General features: G+C 36.2%; 1 protein-coding gene across 3 annotated transcripts in view; it reads right to left on the minus strand.

Annotated features, from left to right (window-relative positions):
- Positions 1–15,701, minus strand: part of LOC141441302 (neurotrimin-like) — a 52,541-nt gene that overhangs the window by 17,672 nt on the left and 19,168 nt on the right. For all 3 annotated transcript variants that reach the window (XM_074106009.1, XM_074106000.1, XM_074105993.1), the window contains exon 2: positions 1,672–1,892. In XM_074106009.1, the coding sequence (XP_073962110.1) occupies positions 1,672–1,892 (221 nt within the window). The remainder of the gene's footprint in view (positions 1–1,671; positions 1,893–15,701) is intronic.

Genomic DNA, 15,701 nt, shown 5'->3' on the forward strand with positions numbered 1-15,701 from the left:
CTGTAGCAAACTACGTTTATTTTTTTTGTAAAGTTCTTTTTTTGTATATTGTTCTGTTACTTGTCATTATTGCGTCGTGTTGTGTGGTTGTGTTATCAAGTATATTCAATTTCATCATATAATTATAATTTTTTCGTTTGCTTTTAGTTATTTATTACAGTCCACTCATACGTTTCACTAACTACGTTATTTTTTTTATTTAATTTTACAATTTCGAATACGTTCTAGTTAGTTAGTTTATTCATATGACATCATAATAACAAACAATGTAAAAAATAAAATGAAAAATATTTTAGAGTGTAAGCGATAACGGACACATCGTAATTTGGGTCGTAGGTAATAAAAAATAATCTTGTGTAGTTTGTCGAAAAGATTTAAATTTTATTAACTCCAGTTAACGCCAATTTTTCCACTGAACTTGGCTAACAACTGTATGTGTAAATTTTGCTACAACGCGTGTACAATTTTAGTTTGTAAGCTCTATTACGAAGGCAGACCACATTTTGTTGTTCACGTAACTAAACTTTCGTCCTTTATTTCAGGCTTCATTTAAACTTGTTATTTTATCGCGGGGTAAAAATTAAAATTATATTGTCAAAACTTTTCTTAATTGTGGGTGTGGTTACCGTAAAATGAGGTTTAAATTGCCGTGGTTATACGCCAGCGCTCGCAAATTGTAGCTGGCACGCGGCAAGAAGGTATTTCAAAGGAGTTAATATAGGCCGCATGTAATTAAAAGTTATCTACCGTAAAATTGTGGAGAAGAAAAAACCTAGTGATTTGCTTGTACCTCTACAGACGTTGCTATAACAAACATTATATTATCTTTAATTGCGATTTCTGTTTGCTTCTACTGGTAAGTCTGCATATTAACGTACTTTAATTAACCGTTGTCTATCCTAACGTTTTAATCCATCGGTTCAGGTATGGAGCAGGCCTTTGTTCAACTGTGAATGTTTTTCAGTTGATTATGACGTTGAGTTTAGAGGCCGTATTATCTAACGCGCTGACTTTCGTGATCGCATTCATCATCCCTTTCTACCTTCGTCTTATACCATGTGATAGAAAGGGGTGCTAAAAACGATTGTAATTCCTAGAGTGTTAGACAATAAAGCCTCTGATATGCGGTTTTCCCGACGAGCGAAGTGGCGATCTTCGAAATATTTTTTTCGTTCGCTGGGTTCTTTCTTACAAAACGCGGTGTGCAAAGGCTCTGACTTGCCGTTTGATCCCCCAAATTTTTGACCCGGCAGTTCAGGTACGCAGTCTTTCCGAGGAGCGCAGTGACGTTCTTGGAAGCGACCGGGTCGAAGTACGGGCCGGTGCGTAGGGTGAGGCGCGAGTCGGAGGCGCCGCGGATAGCGTTGTCGATGCCCCTTCCAGACACTCGCGAGGCGCCTTCCATAGGCTCTCGGCAGGAATCTTGGCGAGTGGAGGCTGCAGTGTACTAGCCATCCACACTCTCAATTAATTCAGTTGCCCACTACGTCTAGTTTCCTGCTCTTCGTTGACTCGCGCCGGAAAAACAGACACAAAGCGGAGCGACGCACGGTGAAGCAAGGCGATGGAAGACTAGGGGACAAGAGCGCACCGTCTTCACTATCGCACTCGCGTTCCCTGTAACCTCGTAGAGAGTGGATGGGCAGAACGCGGTGTGCGGCTCTGACTTACCGTTTTATTCCCCAAATTTTTGACCCGGCAGTTCAGGTACGCAGTCTTCCCGAGGAGCGCAGTGACGTTCTTGGAAGCGACCGGGTCGAAGTATGGGCCGGTGCGGGGGGTGGGGCGCGGGTCGGAGGCGCCGCGGATGGCGTTGTCCGCTGAGCCGGCCGGTGGGGCCGTCGCCGAAGCGTTCGCTGGGCCCTTGCCGAGCTCGCGTTGGGCCGACGATACTGTGGACAAAGAAACCATTTTTATTGGACGGCAATTCTAATGATTTTCCAATCATACTCATCATCTTGGTTTGGGCCGTAGTTCCCACCCAGGCACAGTGCGGATTGGGAACTTCACACATACCATTGAATTGTTTTTGAGATTTTTGCAGGTTTCCTTACGATGCTTTCCTTCACCAACAAGCTAGTGGTCAATTTCAAATGTTATTTCGCACATAAATTCCGAAAAACTCAGAGGTAGCGAACCCTCGACGCTCTGCTTGAGAGGCAATAGGTCAAACCACTAGGCCACCACGCTTCAACTAAATATAATATTTCTCTTGTATTACACAAGGATGTTTCAAAATTCTTTCAGAATACTTAAAAAACAGTTTTTTACATGAACACAGACAAACAGGTACCTACTTGTTCATTTGATGTTAAATAAAAATCGGAGCGCAGTCCACAGACACCTACTGAACGATTGAAGCAACTAAGTAATACGTTGCTGGCCTTGCATGTCTTAACATGAAGGTCAATGCCACACATTTTTTATAATAATAATACTCGTAGCTTGTAGTGCCACAGCGCCAAAGCGCCAAAGTCTCACTATCTCTTTCTACCGAGAAAGCTGCTTTGAAAGTAATTACGAAAATACTATATTATACAATTAAAGAAATAAAAATATCGAAAATACAAACTGAAATATAGATGCACAGAAAAACCAGAAAAATAAGACCAGCACTGGGAATCGAACCCAGGTCCTCGGTATTCCGTACCGCGTGCCATACCGCTACACCACTGATGGTCAACGGTACAGACACGAATTTTCCCTATGCACCTCATATCTCAGCTTGTTTGTTTCTTATTTAGCCACTTAAGCAGTGACGCTAGCGACATCTATACCGTAGCCCTCATCGAGAAACTTTTTCGGTACTCCATTGGAACTAACCGCTCACCCGGACAAGAGATGTCGTTACTAAGCAATCAAATTAAGATTGGGTTTTGGAATCTTTTTGTATTTTTTATTTCAATTCCAAATTTTTACTTTTACGGTCATCCCGTAAAACCTAAATTGAAAATACAAACTGAAATATAGATGCGATCTAAAGTGACAATGTTTTTTTTTATTTATTTAATCAAACGGCACATGCTTATACAACAAATTTTGCTATCGCCAAACTGTTACCAGTTTGATCAGTTTGAATTTGATTGTTGTGAATTCAACATTGTGAGTGCACGTGAAAAACGTGTCCAGCTCGGTCACATTTTAGCTTAGCAGTCTTTTTTCAAAGAAGTTTGCTAAAATCCTACTAACCCTATCCAACTATATCCTACTAATATTATAAATGCGAAAGTTTGTAAGTCTGTTTGTTTGTATGTTTGTTTGCTACTTCATCACGTCTAAACCCCTCAACCGATTTGGATGAAATTCGGTATACAGATATTTTGAATCCTGGAGAAGGACATAGGATAGTTGTTATCCCGGAAAATTGCATAGTTTTCACGGGATAGCGATAAACGAATTCTGCGCGGACGGAGTCGCGGGTAACGGCTAGTATTATTATAAATGCGAAAGTTTGTGTCTGTTTGTTTGTTACTTCATCATGTCAAAACCACTGAACTGATTTAGATGAAATTCGGTACACAGATAGTTTCAGTCCCGGGGAAGGACATAGGATAGTTTTTATTCCGGGAAATCGAATAGTTCCCATGGGATACACGAATTCTACGCGGACGGAGTCGCGGGTAACAGTGCAAACTAAAAATTCGTCAGAACAACTTACACAAAATACCGATAACACACCTTATTGGGCAAGTTAAATAGAAAAAATACAACTATTCATAACGCAACAGTCCCGAAAGTAGCCGACAGGTGTCACTAAACGTAGAACCTGTAATATTTAGTTACGTGACCCGGGTTTATAGGTGTTATCCGGGTCTCCTCGCGTGGAAACTGCGTAAAGGCAATCATGCGTAAGCACATCACTTGAGCGCCGGTGACGTCATCACAGTGAACGCTGGATGTGCCGTAAAAATAACGCGGAATTTAAAAATTTATGCTGTGATGAAAAAGTGATAGGTATTGATTTGCCAAGGAAAACGGGCTTGCAAATATTATTATGTTAAGTTTTGAGGTTTATTTTGTGCAAAGTCGCTTTTTAATTTGATGCATTTCTAAATAGTTAGCTAACGATATCACTACACGTAACTCTTTCCCATTTTTTGCTTGTCTGCTCGAAGGTGGGTTCTGTTTTTCGAGTGTATGCATGTAAGTACATATGTTGTTTCTGTGGTCCTCTTTTACACTTGAACGGCTGATCGGTTTTCAAAATATTATTAGTACCTATGATTTATGAAGATATAAATAAGTACCTAGATTCGTAAACGCTGTCACGCCATTTTTTGTTTCTTTTGTTTTTTGACATTTATGTGTCTTTGTGAGTTCGATAAAATGTAAAATAACAAGTTTTTATATGTTTATGAGTAAGGCTTATTTTTATTAACTAAACCGAATACAAAAACTGTTATTTTTAAAGTTTAAATAACTACTTATTGTAATACTAAAACTATTTTTGTTTTCGTACAAGCAAAAGGTCGAACCCTAAAGGAACTCCTTCCTCCATACATCTTCATTAATCCGATTATTACTCCATTTTATATGCAAATCGTAGTGTCCCTTCCGACTACGTTATTTCAGTGGCCAGAGATTAAGCTTGAATAATTAATGAGCAATAATAACAGGGGAAAGAGGATAAAAGCATTTCTGACATAGAAACAGTATTGAGCGGTTGGTGGTCAAACGGTCAGTCCCGGTCAAGTGGGTCAAAACCTAGTTGCTATTTGTCAATAAAAACGATTGACCATGAGGTTGATTTTTTTTGACATTCATAAGTGCTTATTATAGCCTCAATTGAATAAAGATATTTTGACTTTGACTTTGAATAGTCTTCTCTTAACAAGGTTAGCTGGAAGAGGTCCCTTTTTAGGGATAAGCTGGCCTTTGCTCTCCTTTCTGTGTATTTGTATTTCTTTGTATTTTATTTTAAAATGTGCAATAAAGAGTTTTTACATACATACATACACACTTATGTGTGAGTAGCTGTATCACACATCTTTCAATTTTCATGTTACAAAAATATAATGCCTTTTAAATTAGATTTTTTTAACGGTCCATAAGCTTTCTTCTTTCATTATTACTACCTTATTTAGTGGGGTTTCATTTATGCACAGTTAACAAAAATCACTGTTAAAATTTTAACTTTTTTTATTCACTGTTATAATTATTCAAGTCACTGTTAAACTATTGCATTCTTTCTTATAGAAAACTGGAAGAAGATCAACAGGATTTGAAACGCTAAGTGAAAAAAGGTGTTATCTAATCTTTTTTACTTCTTCATGGATTAAACTATCATTAATGAATGGTAATTTTGATCAGTGACATGTTAGTAGCGTTCAGTATTCATAAACAATTTTCAGTTCAAATTTCCGACTAAATTTTAATATTTTGGAATTAAAGACTAAAACAGGATAAATTGTGATCATGCGTATTATTACGGTACCCAGGCATTATCATCACGCTAACGAGGAATAATAAAATTATCTCGACGTTTCAGCAACATTGCAGTTGCCGTGGTCATGAGCAGACACTAGGTACTTACTCGTAGTAGGGTCTACCTTAGACCAGCGTGATAAGTCCCGTGTGCTGTATTAGTTATAAGTGAAAATCACAAAAGTTAAGAACATATTAATATCCTGCTTATTATATCGGCCTTACTACTTATCTACTTTTATATGAAACTAGCTTCGCTGGCCCGCGTGGAATTCCCCTCGGGAGTTGTGCATTTTTCCGGGATAAAAAGTAGCATGTCACTCGCTGGCCCATAAATTGTATCTATCCAAAAATCACGTCGATCCGTCGCTCTGTTTCGACGTGAAAGACGGAAAAACATACAAACACACACACTTTCACATTTATAATATTAGTAAGGATATGACCGGATTTCTGAGTATTTTTTGTGCTCAATTAGAGTAAGCAACTGTGCTTAATGTACATTGAAGAAAGTTAGGGGAATGAAAATCTGTGTAGACAAATGAGCATCGTTCTTCAAGATTCCCACAGTCGCTTTACGTAAGCTCGATATCTTTAAATTCGATTCTTTCACGAAATTTTCTTTTCAGAATGAAGCAGATCAATTTTGCAGAACCTTACGTCGTTAGTCGTGTAACAAATAGGGTAAGTATATAATAAATCAATGAACAAAAGCATGAAATTGTGGAATTTTATACTCTGATTCAATAATTTAAATAAATAAAGTCCCTTACACAGTTTGAAAAAAAGAACCGAGTCCTATATAAAGTACCAATAAAATCCTCTTCAATTATAAATTAAAGTTGGCTTGACGGCCTCCTCCAGTTTAAGATGACACAATCTGAATGGAAGCTTACGATCAAATATCGGCCATTATCCTGTCATTAGGAGTGGCAGTGAGACTGACAAAGAGACCGATAAGGGGCTCGAAGATAATTATACTGTTGTGGGTAACGAATGAAAAACCGTTACGAATCTTAAATCAGTTAGAATTAAGTATAAGGTCTAATGGAGTGAAAAGTCCAATTTGAAGTTTTTGCGGCAATTATTTCGCGATTAGAGAATTTGGTCGTGGTTTTAAAAGATATACTGATCTTTATGTAGTTCTCAAAATCAGGATTAAACCCAGTTTCTAATATGATTATGTGCTCAACTTTGATTTTACCTAGCACTTTACAGGCTTTGAAGCTAACAAAAAAGTTAAATATATACATTAATTTTTAATCCCCGACGGAAAAAGAGGGGTGTTATAAGTTTGACCGCTACGTGTGCCTGTCTGTCTGTGTGTCTGTTTGTGGCATCTTAGCTCTTAAGCGGGTAGACCGATTTGAATGAGGTTTTTTTTATTTGAAATCAACTTTTCTAGCAATGGTTCTTAGACTTGTTTCATCAAAATGAGTTTAGCCATTTTTGAGATTACTTTCTATAATAGTATACGTATTTCAAAATCAAGTAGATACTGCAACGAGCTCGATTCGAATTTCAGAAGACGATCTGAAAATACGTCTTTTTCTCGCAATTTTCTTGAAAGGGTGTCATATTGACTCGCCTATACGGAACTGCGGCGAGGTTACACTCGGATTTATTCCACAAGTAGACGTGGTGAATTTGCCAAGCTTTGTTATTGCCGACGGTATCGAATATCACAAAATGGCGGCGAAGCGGGAGATCCGTAACGAAACGCAAACCAAACAACAGGAAGGGAAATTTTATAGCTAAAACCCTAACATATTTTACAACCCGAAGGCATAATACCGGAACTTTGTCACGCAGGCACCTGTTTTATAGATAAAATATATTTGCTGGTTTGGTTATCGCTCGACTAAAATTACGTTGCCAAAATTCCTGAAATAACCATTCATAAATAAATCTTGTAACGAATTTTGTACCCGCGGTGAAACCTTGAATTATGTTTACACGCGTTCACATTTTCAGGCATAAAAGATAATGGTCTTTGTTATGTTCAAAGGATTCATTGTTATCAATTTTAATAATTTTAGGTGCAAAAAAAAACTTAACAAAAATCTTTTGAAGTTAGCCTTTTAATTTTTACGGCGGCTAAGACAATATATCAAGTAAACTGACGGTTTTTAAACATTTTAAAATAATGATGGGTTATTTAACAACATAATAAAACCATAGCATTTAAATTAATTAAGACTTAATGCTGTGAGGTCAAACGTCACTAACAAACAAGTTAATATTTTGCAAAGCTGTGCCATATTGTCGCAGAACGTTAACTGGCCGGTAATTCATAGCGGGTTACCGCGGGGCACTGCGGGGAAAAAGGGAGGGGCAAAGCGGGGTAAGGGGGGTAAACGAATCAAATAAAACGGCCGACGGATAGGCGCAATAAAACTGACCATTACAGAAGTAAACAATATCAAGCCTCGTTTCCACTGGGGCAATACGACGAGAAAATGTTTTCGCATAAAGCAAGTCGAGCATAGCTTAATCCTAATATCATCATCATCATCCCAGCTTATATACGTCCCACTGTTGGGCACAGGCCTCCTCTCAGAACAAGAGGGCTTGGGCCATAGTTCCCACGCGGGCCTAGTGCGGATTGGAAACTTCGCACGCACCATTGAATCGCTTCGCAGGTTTATGCAGGTTTCCTCACGATGTTTTCCTTCACCGCAAAGCTCATGGCAAATTTGAAATGTAATTCCGCACATGAATTTCGAAAAACACAGAGGTGCGAGCAAGTGTTCGAACCCACGATCCTCTGCTTGAGAGGCGATAGGTCAAACCACTAGGCCACCAAGGCTTCCTAATATGGGTAAGTAGAAAAGATTTAGTAACTTTGTAAAAATTAATGAAATTATTATTGATGTCATGGGTTTTTAGACAAGGGCCTGTTTGTTCACTTATTGATAAATTTTATGTGACAGATATATTATGTGATGCGGTCATTTTTTTGTTTTGTCGGAATTAACAGAGATGGCATCACATATGTATACATTATACATGTTGATTAGATTTCATTGATAAAAAGTGCTGATTCAGGCCCTAAATAAAGTTTATAGCTAAACGTAATTGAATTGTAAAAAAAAAGTTTTTAAAAGCCGGAATAAGTTTATAAGTTATTGCTTGTAAAGTAAAATGTTATTGCTAATTGATGCCGTAAATTTTTTATAATAAAGTAGAAAAACAGTAAAATAAATTAAAAAAACCGGCCAAGAGCGTGTCGTACAAGCCCAAAATAGGGTTCCGTAGCCATTACGAAAAAATTAAGTAATATTTTTCTAAGGATTTCCTATTTTATACGTAATCTTCCAAGTTTAGGTATATTTTATACCTTAGGCTGCTATTTATTCCTTAACTACTAATAATTCTCAAGCAAAACTAGCCCTTATAGTTTTCCTTGAAAGTTTGATATACGAACTTAGGTACTACCATCCTGAATTTTTTCCAAATTTTTCCACCCACCTGTTTATACTTTTGAGGGGGGGACGCTGGATTTTCATCACTGAATTGAAAATCGTCTTAGCAAACCCCTAATGGTTTTAAAAGACCTATCCAACGATACCCCACACTATAGGGTTGGATGAGAAAAAAAACACCCCCACTTTACGTCTATGGGAGGTATCCTTAAAAAATTTTTTTTAAAGTATCATTTTGTCGGCATAGTTTATTTAAATATCCGTGCATTATTACAGCTTTCTAGCATTGAAAGTCCCTGAGCAAAGCCGCGGACGGACGGACAGACAGACAGACATGGCGAAACTATAAGGGTTCTGTTTTTGACATTTTGGCTCCGGAACCCTAAAAATATATAAAAGCTCAAACCTATATTTCACAAGCTTGCTTGCCTGTTGCTTGCTGCAGCTACTTTAAAAACGCTTGTAACATTACAAGAACAACTTCAAGCGCAAATAAACAAGCTCGCTTGTCATGCATGTGAAAACACGCCTTAGAAAGAGTCAGAGTCATAAATCTTAACTGAAATACATTGGGGCGATAGCAGACCAAATTGCGCCGAGTGTGTTGGCAACATTGGGCAAAGGTTGCGTATTAGGTTGGAGTTAAATTACGTTGTCCGTGGTTTTTAGGGCCCCGTGGGGAGGGACCTTTATATAAATTCATGTTAGAGTGACACTGGCGGTTTTGTACGTGAGATCGGGCTGATATTTAGTTGGGGACAAGTTTTTCTAGTTCAGATGCTTAAGATACACAGTAAAACAGTCGAAAGAACACAAACTTGTATTGTATTTTTTAATGTAAAATGCTGTGATTCTGATTCTGTTTAATAATTCAGTCTAACGTATAAAAAAAAAACAATCGTTCATTTTGTAAGTCGCAAAAGGCTCTTTTAAATGCTTCTTTTTTAGTTACAAAAGCTATAAATTTCCTAAATTTCAATGAATACTGCGAAACTTCACTTAGTTATCTCACCTTTTGATTATATAATTAAAATTACGATAAACTACGTACATAACTCTCCATTCCATGTCTCTCTCTTTCTCTCTCCATTCTTTATTAGAGACATGGATCCTAAACAGCTGTCAGTAATTGATACGACGTTAATTTTGTCATATTTTATAATCATCTAGAAACACGCACTTATGACGTATAACCTCAAATATTCAGCTACTTAAACCGCGATTATGAATGCCGTAAGTAGTATATTTTGGCCTCGGACGTCTGCGTTAAATTATAGCTTTAGAAGGCGAAGTGCTTGGAAAACTAAAAAATATTTTATTGGAGATTGTTCAATTGTGAATAACATGATAATTCCACGTATTCGACCGTATATTTCCAGTAACAATTAGTAATAATCATGAGTTATTAAATAAAAAATACATACTTGTGTAGTTATAATTTTAATTTTTGCAATAATCAATAACAATGATTGCCAGTTTTTAACATAATCTATTGTAAGACAATAAAGATTTGGTATTTGCTATTTTCAGAGCCAAATAAAACATAAATTTGACTACAATAGAATTGAACGTTATTATAAATGAGAGATATAGTCACAAAATCTATTACAACAACACTACGTACAAGTAGGTTACTTAGTGTTTATTACAGTTTCCTAACATAAAGTAAAAAAGCAGCAGTCAATTCCAAAAAAAAACACTGCTAAAAATAACACTGTCAAAGTTTATTTGATTCTTGATCAAGAAAACGTGAATCAATCGTAAAAAAGTAACTACATAATTAACAACACAATCGTAACTCAAGCATGTTGTCACAGATAAACCGTTCCAGGCTCCAGATGAAGAAAAACATCGTTACGGAAAGTATTAATTTCTATATAAAAGGATGATGGATAAAGTTTTAAGGTCTAACAGCTGTTTAAGTGGTTTGTTTACATCAACCCGAAACCGATCAAACGATCGAAGCGTGACTTCTTGCTATTTCTTCTGACTCCGTTCGTTTTAGGGTCGACGGAACCCTACCACCAAAGACTTCACTCTCTGTCTGTTTTTCTTACTTGTGGCGGTATCTTTTGATTTCTGTATGTTTGTCTGTCTGCCTAGCTCTATGGAAATAGAAATCAGGGAAGGACGTAGTTTTTATCCCGAAAAATTACATGGTGTTCGCGAAAGAAAGAAACTAATCCTTTGCGGACTGAATTACGGTCTAATGCTTGTCCACTAAAAAGCCGTGGTGGCCAAGTGGTTTGACCTATCGCCTCTCAAGCAGAGGGTCGTGGGTTCAAACCCCGGCTCGCACCTCTGAGTTTTTCGAAATTCATGTGCGGAATTACATTTGAAATTTACCACGAGCTTTGCGGTGAAGGAAAACATCGTGAGGAAACCTGCACAAATCTGCGAAGCAATTCAATGGTGTGTGTGAAGTTCCCAATCCGCACTGGGCCCGCGTGGGAACTATGGCCCAAGCCCTCTTGTTCTGAGAGGAGGCCTGTGCCCAGCAGTGGGACGTATATAGGCTGGGATGATGATGATGATGATGATGCTTGTCCACAATATTCGTTAATAAATGCCTAAATTAGATAAAGATACTTCAAATTATTTATTCTGGTTTTAATTTTAAGTAACGCTGTAGGTAGGTATTGTGGTTTCGGAACCAACCCCATCTTTCACGGGTACCCTTTTATTAGAGTAAATAAAAATGTTTGATTTCGACTGTACAAAAGATATGTATTTTTTGCGTTTTTGCTTCTCATCTAACGTTAAATAAATAAGAATTACAAGTTTATTTAATTTCGACATTCATTACAAAACAATTTTCGTAATTAATATTCACAGAATTAAGGATCTGCTGAATTTTAACGGCACAAGTTGAGAATTAATGGGTTTTTGGGCTTGGGAGGCAAAATTACATCGGCCAGACATTTATGAGTTTAATTCTACCTCTAATAATGATAAATATATTATAACAATAGCACCCATAGACAAATTTTAATGAGGGAAACAAACAGTGTTGCAATTATTAAGGTGTGTCGAGCTCAAACACAATTCATCGACAAGTCTTCAAGTCTTTCTCTAGATGCCTAATGTTTAACTTCATGCAAAGATTATCGTTTTGACATCAATTTCAATAAGGGAAGTGATTTGTTTTGTGTTTTATGATACGTACAATTATAAAAAACGAAAATAAAAACTCGCCTCATGTCGTTACATATATTTTAGTTTAAATTGCATGCAACAAGTTTTTTAATCTTTAATTCTGTTAATCGACTTGTTCAACAGTCAGGACCCATTACTGAGGATTTTTGAGCTGGTCACAATTTTGAATAGGTTCCGAACAACTGTTGAAATTTAAGTCACTTAACAGAACTCTTGACTACCTACTAAGTACACTTAGATATTAGATTATTACTTATTTATTGTCAAAAACTGTGTACATAAGATCGATGTCAAACATTAAATATGTAGAAACAACAGTTTGCCCATTTCTGACGTACAATATTGTTGGTCTTACAATTAAATGCAATTAATTATTTGTAGTTTCATGCAAAGTATTCATTGATATTGTAAAAACATTTACTAACTAGCCATTCCTTCAGTTCCTTTTTGAACTTACTAAGTACTATCAATCAACTTAATACATTCAGGTAAGTTATTAAATATTTTGATTCCAGTAGCACCTTCTGATTATGTAACTAGAAGGCCTAATTGTACACACATCATATTTATATTGTGATCTTAGATTTGTTTTAGAATCACATTTTTTTTAAATGTCTTGTCTTTCCTTAACAAATAAACTAACTTCTAGTATATATACACACGTCAGAGTTAAAATTTTATTGTTTCTAAATATGTCTCTTAAGGATTCTCTATTCTTAAGTTTGAAAATTATTCGTAGGCATTTCTTTTGAAGAATAAAATACAGACTGAACGTTTCCCCAAAATATTATACCATATTTGAGTATGGGATAAACATTTCCATAATATGCTATATTCGAAACTTCTAAAGACGTTATTTTGGTCAACATAGATAAAGCATAACAATTTTTAGCTAGTTTATTATTTATTTTATTGATGTGGGGCTTCCATTTCAAATTACTCTAGTCTAGTCTATTGTAACTCCAAGGAAATTTGTGTTTATAACTTGTTCAATTACTTAGTTTATCCTGTTTTTCTGTATCCTGTTTAGTTTTTACTGTTTCTTTTTATAATTAAGTGTTTAAGCCACTGATGTATTCAGACAAATTGATTTTAAATTCAATGCATGTTACCCCAGCAAAAATAAAAGCTGAAAATAAAGTGTGGGGTAAAGCATTATTTACATTTACAAGTTGAGAAAAAAACAAAATATGCTTCAGATGTTTGGATAACCGCTAATCTAACTTCTTCAAGTTAATATAACTTTCCTCGTTTCGTATTCGCATGGACATATTTTAGGAAAGTCATGAATAATAATGTTATGGTAACAGGCAATGGTTCTGTCATTACACTTCAAAACAAAATTGGAAAAAAATACCATCCCCTTGATACTGTTGGCACTGTTGTTGGACTAGTTGTTGAGCTTATTGAAAAATGACAGTTAAGTAGATTTAGACTTACGGGGAACATAAAAAATTTATACTAACTAAACGTTATTATAATTTGATATCCTTACTATTTTAATTAAAAAAGTAAACTCTATCTATTACTTCTTCATGTTTAAACGGTTGAACCGATTTGGATATGGAGACAGGTTTAACATACGATTTGTCATTAAAGCTCGTTTTTAGGGTTCCGGAGCCAAAATGGTAAAAACGGAACCCTTATAGTTTCGCCATGTCTGTCTGTCTGTCTGTCCGTCCGTCCGTCCGCGGCTTTGCTCAGGGACTATCAATGCTAGAAAGCTGTAATTTTGTACGAATATATATGTAAACTATGCCGACAAAATGGTACAATCAAAATTAAAAAAAAAAATTTTTTTAGGGTACCTCCCATAGACGTAAAGTGGGGGTGTTTTTTTTTTCTCATCCAACCCTATAGTGTGGGGTATCGTTGGATAGGTCTTTTAAAATCATTAGGGGGTTGCTAAAACGATTTTTCGATTCAGTGATATAATTGCCAAATATTCAACTTTAAAGTGCAAATTTTCATAAAAAAATTCAGGATGGTAGTAAGTATATCAAACTTTCAACGAAAACTATAACGGCTAAGTTTGCTTGAGAATAATTAGTAGTTTATGAGTAAATAGCAGCCTAAGGTATAAAATATACCTAAACTTGGAAGATTCCGTATAAAATACGAAATACAAAAATATTACTTAATTTTTTCGTAATGGCTACGGAACCCTATTTTGGGCGTGTCCGACACGCTCTTGGCCGGTTTTTTTATAAGTTTAAACGGTAGTTTCATCTTATATTTATATGGCATCTTAAGATTCATCACTTGTTTCTTTTACTCCTAATAAGAATACTTAAGAATAAGATACACCCAATTTCCAACTCACAGTGGTTGAAAAATACCGGGCCATATAAGTCAAATAAGACAGGCGGTGGACGACGACACCAGGAAGGAAAATAGCGTGGCCAATTCGGTGTCGGGTTACTGAGGGCTACTAAGAAATTCGAAAATCAAAGTTCGTATTCTACCGTCTCTCTCACTCTCGTATTAAATAATATTAGCGTCAGCGGGACGCAAGATACAAAATTGGAATTTTGCACTTCGTAGTAGCTTCGTAGGGGCCAGTGTCGGATTACTAGTGACATCATCACGGATCGGCTATTTTGGGGAAAGACAAATTGAGACTGATTTCGCTTTTTAGAGTTCTATACCTCAAAAGGAAAAATGGAACCCTTGTAGGAACTCTTTGTCGTTCATCTTTCCGTCTGTCTGTCCGTCTGTCAAGACCCTTTTTCTCAAAAACACGTGGAGGCATCAAGCTACCTATACTTAGTTTTTTAGTTTTTTTTGTTGCTTGAAAACTTGGCATTTATTGTTAGACAGCGGGAGTCTACAACAACAGCCAAGTAGATGTTTGTCAATTTTGATAATCACACAATAACACGAAGTGCTTGGTGCAAATTTCCGCGATATTTCCTCAAGTTGACATCTAAAAACATTTACTGTGAGTTATTTTGAAGCTAACGTCACAGACGCTCCTAATTTGTTGCGTATTTTATAGTTAAAACACCATTTACGTGTACAGTCAAGGGCAAAGATATCGACACGGCCAAAGTTGCAAAAATATGTATACGCGACTCTACTTAACATTAAGCCGTGTATACATATTTTTGCAACTTTGGCCGTGTCGATATCTTTGCCCTTGACAAACCAAAATAATCAAACCATTTGTGTGTCGCTTCGCGATTTCGCAAAAACTTACTATTATTTTTATTTTCTCTTAAGTTTTTGCGAGTAGCGAATATGATTATTACTATTTCTATTCTTCTTAAAAAAAGTATTAGTTCTCTGTATATTTTTTTTTTTTTTTTTTTTTTTTCACGGGACAATTCACACCAATGACCTAGTCAAAGTATGAATTAGCTAAGAGGCGCTAGTGTAGCGTGAGGTCTCCGAAATGTAAATCTCATAGTTTTTGGGTGAGCTACGCGGGTTTATTTATAATAAAATTTTTTTGTGAAATTTTGCATAACCTGAAATTAATTATGGCAATTATGCGTTACGGGGCAATGAATGTCTGTGTTTGGGAGACAGTTTTGTTTTTCGGAAACTTTTCCTCCCTTTTTTCCGAACAAAACGGGACTAAGCAACACTGTGGTTGCTGGATTATTTTTATGGTACGGTTTTAAGGTTTTTAAATATGATTTTAATCTAAACTTTGTTTTAACGCCCGTAATAACAGACTCTGAAAGCCACACT

Source organism: Choristoneura fumiferana, chromosome 2, assembly GCF_025370935.1.
Source record: "Choristoneura fumiferana chromosome 2, NRCan_CFum_1, whole genome shotgun sequence".
In the NCBI taxonomy this organism is placed as follows: Eukaryota; Metazoa; Arthropoda; class Insecta; order Lepidoptera; family Tortricidae; genus Choristoneura; species Choristoneura fumiferana.